The 12,783-nt window shown below is 41.6% G+C and overlaps 1 protein-coding gene across 2 annotated transcripts in view; it reads right to left on the reverse strand.

The window, feature by feature from the left end:
- Window positions 1–12,783, reverse strand: part of MEGF10 (multiple EGF like domains 10) — a 131,752-nt gene that overhangs the window by 98,407 nt on the left and 20,562 nt on the right. For both annotated transcript variants that reach the window (XM_019555181.1, XM_019555179.1), the window contains exon 4: window positions 8,530–8,622. In XM_019555181.1, the coding sequence (XP_019410726.1) occupies window positions 8,530–8,622 (93 nt within the window). The remainder of the gene's footprint in view (window positions 1–8,529; window positions 8,623–12,783) is intronic.

Below are 12,783 nucleotides of genomic sequence, written 5' to 3' on the forward strand. Positions count from 1 at the left end.
GAGGCACTACTTCACAGTCAGGGTGGCCAGGAGCTGGAACCAACTTCCAAGGGAAGTGGTGCTCGCTACTACCCTGGGGGTCTTCAAAAGGAGGCTAGATAATCACCTAGCCGGGTTCGTTTGACCCCAGCATTCTTTCCTGCCCATGGCTGGGGGTCGGACTTGATGATCTGCTCAGGTCTCTTCCGACCCTACCAACTATGAAACTAGGTATTTGAAGACTGTTATTAAATCCCCACTCAGTCTCATCTTCTCCAGACTAAAAACTTTAGTTCTTTCTGCTTTTCCTTATAAGTCTTGCTTCCCAGGCCACTAATCATTTTTCTGCTCTCCGATGGACTCCTCACAATCTAGCCACATCCTTCTTGAAGTGCGGGGCCAAAACTGGACACACTACTCCAGGTGAGGCCTCACCAGTACTGAATGGAGTGGAAAATTTCCCTTAGTCTTCCAGAGACACCTCTGTTAATTACAGAATCATACAAAAAAAAGTTTGGAAGGGACCTTAGGGAGGTCAGCTAGTCCAACTAGATCGGAAGAGCACATCCATCCCAAAACTGGACACACTACTCCAGGTGAGGCCTCACCAGTACTGAATGGAGTCTTCCGATCTCCTTAGTCTTCCAGAGACACCTCTGTTAATTACAGAATCATACAAAAAAAAGTTTGGAAGGGACCTTAGGGAGGTCAGCTAGTCCAACTCCCTGCTCAAAGCACATCCATCCCCTAATAGATCATCCCAGCCAAGGTTTTGTCTAGCCAAGTCTTAAAAATCTCCAAGGATAAAGATTCCACAACCACTCTGGGTAAACTGTTCCAGTGCTTTACTACCCTACTGGTGAGAAAGTTCTTCCTAATATCTAACCTAAACTTCCATTGGTGCAACTTGAGACCATTGCTCCTTGTTTTCTAAATACAATCCAGTATGAAAATGAAACTAATTGAATAGGCAAAGGCTCCAATTTTGTCCAGTCAATTACAATTCTTTCATCTTTAATCCATAAAATAGTATTTCTTTGCAAGTATGACCAGCCCTCTCTCCTAAAAGATGCTCTCATTCCTAACAAAAGCAAACTGATGAATTCATAGTTTTGCAGCAGCATGAACAGTTTTTTCCAAATGATCCTGACAGTGTAATGGATGTACTGAGTGACTAGCTCCAAGGGATAGGTTCGACATGTCTTCTGTCCATTCAGATGACAATGATCTGTCTATTATGTTCAGTCAATAAATCCTTCACTGAAATAATTTAGTTCACATGAATGCCAAGTCTTGTACTGGAATGAAAGTGCTTTGTAAATGTGCAACCTTTTAATCCATGTGGTATTTTTCAGATTTGTATTATGGCTCTCATTCATCTTGTCCCACTGAAATATACTACAGACAATATATTACCCAAATGTATAATAATATGTTTGCCAAAAAAAAGAAAAAGTCTAAGGCATGAATAAAAGATATTTTTTACCAACAAAATATTCTCCAAGGAGACATTAGACACAAAGAGCCAAATCCAGAATATTTTTACACAGTTTTACTTAGTTTTCACTCAGAAAAAAATGTTCCATGGTATATTTACTAGGGGTGTGCAAAGAAGGCCCAATATGATTCGAATTCGGCCCAAATCATGGACAGTGATTCGATTCATTGATTCGGATCACTGCCCCTGATTCAATTCAGCTGAATCCAAATATGAAGATTCAGTGTTGATTCAGAGAATCAGTGATTCAGTTATAGACACAGCTTTAAAAGTTTTTTCTACATACCTTGAGGTATCAGGATGGCTCACGATTGCTGTGATGCTGGGACACATGGAGTGTCCCACAGGAGAGCGGGGGGGCCCTCCACGTGCTTGGTGGTGAACCCAGAAGTGGACTGGAAATACTTCCAATCCATTTCTGGGTCTGCCAGGGAGCACGCTGCCCCCCCCATGTCTCCCCTGGCTCCACGATCAGCTGTGGGGGGACCCCAGGTTCCCCCCCCAGACCCAAGAAGCACCCATCACCGAGCCAAGGGGATGCAAAGGGTCCCCCTACATGCTCCCTGGCAGACCCAGAAGTGGATTGGAAGTGCTTCTGGTCCACTCCTGGGTCTGCTGCCAAGTGTGCTGGGGAGCCCCCCCTGCTCCTGTGGGAAGCTCCATGCACCCCAGCATCACAGCATTTGTGAGCCCCTGCTACCTAGTGGTATGTAGAAAAACATTTAAAACTGTCTCCATGTCCGAATTGCCAAATCTTTCCAAATCTCTCCAATCCTGTTTGGACAGTTCCAATTCAATATGGAGAGATTAAAGGGTCCTCCGATTCGATTCGGAGATTTGGCCACCAAATCTGGCCGAATCTCCACGGAATCAGGGACTGAAGCTTCACACAGCCCTAACACTTACCTGTATAAGTATTTAAGGATTTTGCTCCAAAATTTGCTTATGACAATGAGCTAAACAAACAAACAAAAACAGTTTTCTGTATACAAGGATTGGGAGTTACACTGGTGGGATACCACTATTCTAGAACATAAAGATGCTTAACCACCATTAAATTTCACTTACCCCTACTACAAGATGCAGCAGGAACTGATCAAATTATAAAGGTTTTCATGTGCCTACTAGCAATCTAATGAGTTGGTTTTCAATAAAACGGAATCCTGTTTCCTGGCATCCCAAATGTATGTCACCCCATACAGGGGTCAAGAGACAAGATCAAAACAATCTGCTTCTTAGGGAGCGTGAGCTCTAACCCTGAAATAAGTCTTTCCTGAAGGGGAAAAAGTTAACAAGGTCCATCTTTGCTCTTACTAAAAAAGAGCCAGGATTCCCAGACTGTGGAAAGGTAAAGATGAGCCATGTTCTTGATAGTGAACAGAGAGGTAGAGAAGACAGAGAATATGGACAACAGATGGGATTTTTCAGTGTGTGGAGGAAGAGAAGGCAGAATCCCTAGGCATCCATTTGTTGCTGAGTCAAAATAAGAGTCTTTTCTTGGTGCTTCTTGTGCACCATCAGGCTTCTGTGACATGAAGGTAAGGATAGGTTTGGAAAGAAAAGAGGATACCATATTTCTGGTACTGATGGGCACTCTGGAAAAACATGAAGGACGCAGTAATAATGGGCTGACCTAGTACATAAGCATGGAGAGAGAACAGACTCAATAGACTGAGTCAGAAATAAAATCCTTTTCCTCTTCCCCCAGTTGAAATCAGCCACTGGCCAATGCATGAGCTCCTGCAACCTTAAAAATACCTGGACTCAGATCTGTAAGACAGATCAAAAAAGCAACACTAGTTCCAAAAGGGCATAGTCCATTTCATATTGAAACACATTGACAGCAATGGATAGGAGGAAGAGAACTTTGTAGACTTGGGAAATGTTTGCAGTTACCACCCAGAAGGCCAAACAGTGACATTCATAGTACAGCACCAGATTTTTTTTAAATAAAAGTTTTGTTGATAGAAGGCCAGTATATAACTGAAAGATAACATATAAAATGAAAGTTGAGGTTGAGGGGAAGTAGAACATGAAAGAGGCATCATGGGCTAAACTCTATCCTCAGACACAGACCCATGTTCCATATAAGGACAACTATCTGACCAACTGAAAAAGGATAATATTATTGGAGGGTAAAGAAATTTCTGCCCAGTGTTTCCTGAAGATTTACTTCTTGGAAAGAACAGCTCTCTTCCAATTTATTTACCAAATGTGCAAATAAATTAAAATGCCAAATCAGGATTTATCAAAAAATAGATTACTACAAATTTCAGACTTGCAGGAAAATTTCTCACTTCCTCTTTTCAGGTTTTATCCTGCTACTACATCTAAGATATTATCATGCAAAATAAATTGACAACTGCAGAGTCCCTACTGGACTTCACATAATTTCTGTCTCTTCTCCTTTAGTTAGTTAGGTAGCTGGATATTTACTATATTTTCTCACATAAAACATGTACCTTATTTCCAAAAAACAGCTGCTGAGAATTTTGGTGCACATTATATGCAAAACTACAATGAGCGCAGTTTCTGCCTTACTAGACAAAAGTGAAAGTAAACTCTGCACATGATTAACAGGGAGCAGAACAATGAGCAAGCTCTGCTCCTTACCTGCTGCTCACAAGCACTGAGTAAATGGGGCCTGAGGGTCCAAGCCCCACTTGGGAAGAGGGCTGTCAGGGCCCAAACCTGAGGAAAGGATAAAAATGGTTTCCCTTTGCAGGCTGCCAGGGTTCCAGCCTGCAAGGGGCTGCTTAGGGCTGGGGGAAATGGGGAGGGTGACTGGAGGCAGGAAGCACCACATGCACATGCACGTGGCAGCCAAGCAACAGTGGAGAGCAGCTCCCATAGTTCCCCCTCCAGGTAAGTCTAAGGGGCACAGGCAATGTGTCAGGAGGGTGGGGGGCCATAGGTGATGCAGCAGGGGGACAGGGAACACAGATGACACAGTAGAGAGGAGCAGGGGGGCCAAGGTGACATGGCAGGGGGCATGTGCCCCCTGAGATTTCTGTGCCCGCAGCAGGGTCCAGGGCTGCAGCAGGGCCAGACCAGTTGCAGACAGGAGCTGCACCACAGCCCACCAGGAAGGACCATGGAATACCAAAGTGAGGTGTGGCAGCAGTAGCAGCATGGAGTTGTGTCCCCCACTGCTGCTGTATGGGCAAGGGTGCCTCACCTTGACAGCCATGGCAGCATTGCACTCCCTCCAGTGCAAAGTGCAACCCGCTGGGCCATGGAGCAGCTCCTGCCCAGAGCTGGTCCAGTCCAGCTGCAGCCCTGTGCACTGTGGGCACAGAAATCTCATGGGGCACATGCTCCCCCAACCCATCATGTCACCTGTGCCTCCTCCCAGTCCCCATGCATTGCCTGTGCCCACACCCCACTTCCCAACACACCCACCCCATTCCCCACACACTAGGGGGCTGAGGATGGGAGGCACATGTCCATCATCTTAGCCTCCCCCCAGCAAAAAAAAAGTTGGCACCTATGCTGCCGCTACTCAATGGGCGATGCTTATTGCAAAGTTGCCTAATTAGCTCCACTGTAAAGTGCACCACCCATGCAAGTGGTGCTATTAGACCAGCATAAACTAATCAACTCCTCTGTAGGATAGTACTGCCCAACACAAGTACTATTCTATGGCAGAGTTATTTACTCTGCTGAAACACACGTGTAGACAGAGACTGGGGCTGACTGGTGCATGAGGGTGCTAAAGTGTGGGGCTGCCTGCTGGCTAGCTCTACACTGGAACATACTCATGCCCCAGCCAGCCCCTCCATAGCATGCTGAGCTGGGGCGGAGCAGCTCTGGGCTGGCAGGCTGCCCCTCACACCCTGTGCCAGCTGGGGCTGTGCCACCCCAGCTCAATGTGCCACAGTCCTGGGTGCACATGAGGATGCTGCACCCAAGAGCAATAAACTCCGGCACAAACTGCACTGCATTAATTTCATGTACGGTCATGCCCAGTTACTTGCTACAAGGGAAGATCTTTTTTCCTTCATTCTACCTATCAAAAACAAAGTGTGTGTTGTATTCAGGGGCCTATTATGTTCAAGAAAATATGGTATATGACCACTATCATCATAGCGTAATAGTTTATACTAATTTTTGATGCATGAATGCTATAATAGCCCAATGAAGTTTGTAAAAAGAAATGATTCAATATATTACCTGAGTTTACCTTCATCCATACTAAAGAGCAAGCAGATCTTGAGAGTTTACTGAAAGTAAAATTATTTTTATGTAATGTAAATGCTAACGAAAATCAGTCCCAGAAGCCACAACCTCGTTTGGGTTTTGTCTTTCCAACACTTATTTATTTGGCCTGATTTGCACTTCATTTCTGTTTCAAGTGGCACTGTCTGTCCACACAGAAGAAGAAATCACCCAGTTCAGTCCAAAGCTAGTAACAAACAGCACTGCTCAGGTTAAAACACTTTCTTCCCTTTATGCTGCCTAACAATAACCTTACTTTGTCTAAACACCTATGAACAACTGCATTTTCAGCAGGATAATCTATGAAAGCAACATCTCATGTAAGTTTTGCCTGGTAGAAAACTGGAGAGATGCCAAAGCCCATATTCCAAACATTGCTTCAACAGCATATGAACAAAATACCCTTTTCCTCCATAATGTCCCCTTAAAATACAATAGCAATGTGAAACAAATTTTTAGCTGCTCAAGCTTGCTGTAATGGTATGCAGAAACTTTGACAAAGGGTAACAAAACTCTCGTGAGATTGTTCTATTCAAGGTATGATAAGAAAAGCTTTTTCAGACTATGTTGAATGTGTACAGGCAGCACAAAGTACTTGCACCGGCTGTCTAGCAGTCAGGGGCACTGTGCAGAAGTGGCAGCAACAGTAGAAGAGGAATAGTTTAATATAAAACACCTTTACAATGAATTACAGTGGTAGGGAGGTAAGGGAAAGCAATGCTGAAGAAAGTGATGGGGAGAAAGGATTTATTATAAGCACATGTTTGTAGATTCTTCCATCTTCTTTATCTGAAATGTCCCTAACTTTTCACGGAACTTAACTTAGAGAAAAATAAATAATTAAAATTTTTAATAGACATGTCTGTGTTCATGCTTGTTCTGAGACTAATCTGTTTGGGTTTTTTATTTTAAATTGGTTTGATTGTTTGATATAGCTCTTTATTCTCAGGTTAACTGAATATTATTAAAATAGCTTACACATAGTGATATATTTTCTTGATTTTGTTGTTTTTTCCTAAGAATTTTAACAAGTTTATAAAATAGCAACTGATGCCAAATACTGATTCTTCTGATGAACAGTGTGGGTCATCTAAGCTTTGAATACCTGTATTCAATCTAAAATACTGAAAAGCTCCATCTAATGAGTCCACCACTCCTTACATTGTACTATTGCATGAGAATTTAAACTTCGATTTTTAAAATGTAATGTTCTATCCCTCATAGTTATGAAGAAAACTTGAAATGTGATCCAAATATATCGTAAAAGTTCAGAAATAGATGTGTAAACAAAAGGAACCCCAACCCTAAAATTTTTAAGTCAGCTTCATGATTTTTGGTTTTTGAACATTGAGGTTGGTGATACTGTTGGCATGCTCACAATCTTAGGCCTAGAGGAAAGGGCTTCAGGGCAAGAAGAGACCTGTGGAAGCATAAATTAGCTGTAATCAGAGGAGTTACAGGCAGGCAGTAAAGCCCAAAATGTCTCTGGCCCTTGATGAAGAGAGTGATGAATAAGTGATATGATATCCTGATATAGAGCATCCACTCAGGAGAAGGTGTTGGCAGGGCTCTTCTGGAACATGTCTGGTTATGGGTCAATCTCCCTTTCTGTGAACTGACATTCCCCCATGCCAACAAGAACAAATCTGACTCGAGGGTATTTGTGCATGAATAACTGGGACAGTGGGCCAAGCATGAAACTCAGATGGAGTGAAACTAGAGTCATAACGATGATCCAATGTCCCAAGTTTCTTCAGTGTTTCCAGTGCAATAATTAAACTCCTGGCTATACAGTAGTGACCCTTCACTTCTATTTTATTTAGAATATCTTCACACACATGTGCATATGTACGCATGCACGCACGCACACACACACACAGCTTTTACATATAACAATCAGATTCTGGTGAGCTCGGGAAAAAAGCTTTTATTCAATAAAACTATAAACCTTGAAATTAGAACTGAAATAACACTTTTAATGTGAGTTTGCCCATAATAAATCTTGAAGGAAAAATGGATTTTATTACTTACTTATCACACTTCTTTAAAAAAAAAAAAAGAGACATAAAAATTGAACCCTTGTTTTCACACTTCCCTGAAGTCATGTGGCTGCACATTGTATCCACTGGCAGAAAAAAACAGAATGCTTGGTGATAAGAGTTGCAACTTTTTGGTGCCATCAACATGGGAAAGCAGAATTACTAGGTAAGAAAAGGAGATAAAATACTCCCTGCACTCATATTCTCTCTCTCTTTTCCATTCCTTCCCTCTTGTCTTTCTCAATGTTTCTTTCTCATTCACACACATGGCAAAGATAAAGGGGAAGATACTTTGAAAAAGGCTGATGGAAAGTAGAGAAAGAAATTAAGAGAAAGTGACCAAGTAAAGACTAGGGGCTATAATCATTGTGGGGACTGAAGTGAATGGGAAGTGACAGCAAATCAACAGACAAGGAATGAGTGGCAATGAGCAAACAACAGGTAAATCAAATGAGGGGAGGAAAAGGCAGCAGGAGAGACTACCGAATGCACCTTCATGTTTTAATGAATACATAAAATAAAGCTTTTATTAGCCCAAATATATCTGTGTTCCCAGCAAATGAGCCCTTATATTTCCTGGCATCCCTCTGAGCAATGAATTGGGACTTTTTAACTTAGCTTTTGGTTAAACTGACTGGAGAAACTGGATCACACACAGAGTGGCCCAGTAAATCAGAGCAAGTTCCTTTAACAACCAGTAGACAAAGCACAGGATCGTCACAATAATTTCCCTGAAAACAGAAGTACAATATACTAAAAAGAGCATAAGATGGGCAGCAGCAACTGTATACTTACCACTAGAGCAGTTGGGGCCCCCCCAGCCAGGCTCACACTGACAGGTGTTTGGAGCAATACAACGTCCATGGACACATTTATCAGCACAGTGAGCTGTCAAAGAAAGAAGTGAATAAAAGTAAGAACACTTTAAATCCAGCCCTTTTCCCAATCCAGCTGATTCACATCCTTCCGCCAAACATATTTTAAAAACAAGAAAAATGTTGGCATTGTCATGTTTGTTAGTTTATCTTCAGATTCATTTTCCAGATGTTGGTAACAAGTATTTGAAGACAATGCAACCTCTTCTCTAATATCAAAATCTAAAAGTTAATCTTATTTTGGCTCCTCAAATACTATGTTATAGTTAGCAATGGGAAGATATTTGAAACTTTTAAATGAAAAAAGAAACATACAGAAGTGTTTCCTGAATCAGAAGGTAAAGCACAATACCTGACAACACAACAGTAATTTAATATTCAGTTTTATGAGTGGCTGCATGATTCAGAAGCAGAACAGCAAAGTTATGACCACTAGAGACATAGAGAATGTAAACATTCAGAATTATCCTACAATTACCACGTTACAGGGAGCAGGCTGAATTTTTTCTTTTTCTTTAAATAATTAGGGGCTCTTTTCTCTAGCTATAAACTTTTGGGGAAAGCTTCCAGTTTTCCACTGCAACAGAAAATTCAGAATGTCGAAATTGTTTTCAGTTTATTTCCTCCTTTCTCCTCCTGCTATCCTTACTACATCATCATCTTTATGATTGCATTCAAGTTTAATCTCTCCTCCTCTCATTTTATTCCTTCAAAACTTCCTCAACACATGAAAATCAGTAAATCTGAAAATGTACTAATTACAAAAAGAAAAAAATGAAAGAGAGAGAGAAGGAAAATGAGAAAGTGAACAACAGTCCTGGAAATCCTTCTGTTGAATTTGGCAGCAAAACAAAAAGAAGAAGAAAGAGAGAAAAGGCTTAAAAACAAAAAGTGAAAATATGAAACTAATCAAGACATGTTTCACGTCCAAATTCAATTTCACAAAATCATTCTGCTTCGGCATAAAACATTTTTTTAAATTTTCCAAAATTGTTTTTTTCCTTTTTATTAGTCCATCCTGCTTCCAAATTTGGAGGAGAGTTCATCCAATCTTCGGAGCATAGGAGCAGAAAGCTATATCCTGTCTATGACACTCACATTCTACCCTCTTGGACAAAACTCAATCTTTCTTCTTCAATTTCCACATCTATAAAAATGAGATATATAATGCTTGCATACCCACATCACAGGTTATGGTGAGAATTAATGTTAGCACTTCCAAAGCTTTTTGGAGGTATATAAGCATTGTATAATTATTACTGGTGAAGAATTAAAAGTGGTCCAGCTGCTAGAAGAAACATGTTTTGTTAGCATGGTTTGCACAGGGAAAAAAGAAGCCAAGAAGCTAATGGGAGCAGCTTAAAGAAGACCGATATCGGGCACTGGTCAGGAATCTTCTCAGGCTGTGGGCTAAAATGACCCAGCTCAGGTCAGAGATAGGCAGACACTAGGATCTGTTTGCTGCTGCCACTTCTTGGCATGCTGAAGCTTTGCATCTATGAGATGGATTCAGTGGCTCCATGGGCCAGAGGTTGCCAGCCCTGGAAGAGGGGGAAAAGTAGGACTGTCTTAAAACCATGAAGCTACTAGAGAAGGGAGCTCCATGAGAATAAAATTAAGAGAGATCTTTATGGACAAAAAAAAGCAAAAATGCAGACAAGACAGCATTTTGCAGTATGTGACATTGAGCTGTTGTCAATCATAGTGGCTGACAAGTCAATACGAAATCCCGCCCTCCTGGATATCAAACATTATCTAGTCTAGTCCTTAGTCCAGAGACCTAATTTTTCTCAGAGACCAGCCCATTACTGGTACTCTGAAGGAGTCAGGAATAATACATAAAGCTAAGCACAAAACAGTTTTCCCACCCTGCAAAATGTTTTTGCTATTGCCATGTCATTTCTTCATTCAGATTTTTTATTTTTGCATGAAACAAAAGAAGGGAGGACAGAGGAAGCCAGTGAGAGAGACTTCTGCCTCAAAATAGACAAATGGAATAGGGACTTGAACAGAGAATATCTCCAACATCCCAAGTGAGTGCTGTAGCCACTAGACTATTGCCCAAAGCTACTGACTATTCTGAGGTTTCTTGTTCACATGCATGTGTTCAGACCAAAAATCCCATTCCTGACCACAGAAAGTTTTCACAATCCAGGTTTCACCAAAATGTTTCCTCAGGAAAATGTGGCACTTCAAGAAACATGCATTTCCTAATGAAAAACATCTTGAAATATTTCCAGCCAGTTTTAGCAATAAATAAAATACTCCAAACATTGATGACTGACTCCACTGTCTAGCACTTCCATTCCTACTGAAGAAAAACAGATAAAGGAGAATGCAAAGGAAGAGTCCCCAAGCAGCAACAGACACTCTTGACAATTTCAATATCAAATTCTATCAATCTGTATTAAGATAAATGTTTTCTCCAAATCCAAGATGACTGCATTCAAGATGACCCCTCCTCCTAATAATTAGACTCTATTTGGGAAAAATTTATGAATTTTCTTATAATTTTCTCTGTATAGAATCTAAGTATTGAGGAGTTTTCTTAAAATTGTCCGTTCCCCCCATTCCCATCACTGCAACAGGGAAAGCAGTGCTTAGGAGGCAGGTAGGTAGAAACCCCACCCCTTGCCCACCCAACTCCTTGTTCTCTGTGCTTGCTCCTGCCCCACCTGCCACTTACCCACCCTGCTGCCTGGCCCCCTGCCCATCATCCCCCTGGCAATTTGCTGCCCCTCAGCCAACTGCCCTCCATACCCCAGCCACTTATCCTTGGATGCTTATCTTCTGTGGTGGCTCTGGCTCCAAGACAGTCAACAGCAGTGGTGGCAGCTCCGGCCCCGGCCCACCCAAGGGGAGGTCCAAGCTGAACTGGGTCAGGATCAAGGCTGCAGCCAAAGCAGGAGCCCAGAACCAAAAGTAATCATGGAAGAGAGGGAAGGCAGCAGGGGAAGCAGGCTATAGGGTCTTCTCCATATACCCCCTGAGCTGCACATCATGGGTCTCCCCGACCTTGCCACATGGTCTCTGCTGCACTCCCTCAGCTGCATGCCACCTTCCCCACAGCACAAGCCATCCCTCACTGGGGCTGGTTGTGGCTCAGTTCTAGTTTGCCCTGGACCCAGACCTGTGGGCCTAGCAGCCACCTGCCAGTACTTGAATCCAAAACAAAAGCTTTTCTTCCCCCCCATATTGATTGGGGAAAAGAAAAAAGTCATTTTCAATTCCAACAAATATCATAAATAGTTGTAATTTTCAAGAAGTATATATGATACAGTCATTCTCTCTGTAACATCTCCGAATACAACAGGAATCGGATCACTTATGCTAATCAGAGATGAACCTCTGAAGGAAAACAGTTCAGGGGCTGTTTGCAAACTGACCTTGTGCTGAGTGAGCTGGGAAAACTATAACTTTATTAGGGAAAAAAAATCAGTAATTCCAAGATTTTTTTCTAACCAAGCAGGAAGAGCCCAAGTGATCCTCTGTAAGCTTTGAATGATAAAGAAAAATGAAGCCCAAAGAGATCAGTCTGATAAAGATGTGCCTCATAAATCACTAAAGAGCCCCAGGCTGTTGACCACATAGTTTCACAGCCTTTTTTTCCCTTTCTCAACTATTATTGCTGGTAAGTCCTTCTTCAGACATGAATTAAAATGATCTTCATTAGAAATCAACGATGGAAAAATGTATTTTTAAAGCGCCAGTTGACAGAAAATATTAATATAATCTCACTGTTTTCTTTGTTTAAATTCATAAAGAGTGAAATTAAATAATACATCACCAGCCTTATAACTAGATATGAACTATCAGAATCTTTGAAAATTTTTGTTTGAAATTAAGGTTGCCTCAGGCATTAGAAGAGCTGGAAGTGCTCCCTGAGTCAAATCTACTATAAAACTTACCAATAAACCATACAGCAATTCAAGGTAATAGCAAAATAATCTAGAAAGAAGGTTCCTCTGCAGTTACTTAACTAACTTGTAAAAGCAGTACAGATATCAGACTTTTGTTGGTGTTATTTCTATGTATTCTACAGCACAAGTAGTGGGATTGATACAACTGGGACCCAACCCTGAGGCACATCATACAGAAATTTGGGTTTAATATGCCTGCCTACCCACGCATCATCAGTGTCAGTCTCCTGGATTTGGGGATAACTCAAACAAGG

Source organism: Crocodylus porosus, unplaced genomic scaffold (genome assembly GCF_001723895.1).
Source record: "Crocodylus porosus isolate Cpor-Errol unplaced genomic scaffold, CroPor_comp1, whole genome shotgun sequence".
In the NCBI taxonomy this organism is placed as follows: Eukaryota; Metazoa; Chordata; order Crocodylia; family Crocodylidae; genus Crocodylus; species Crocodylus porosus.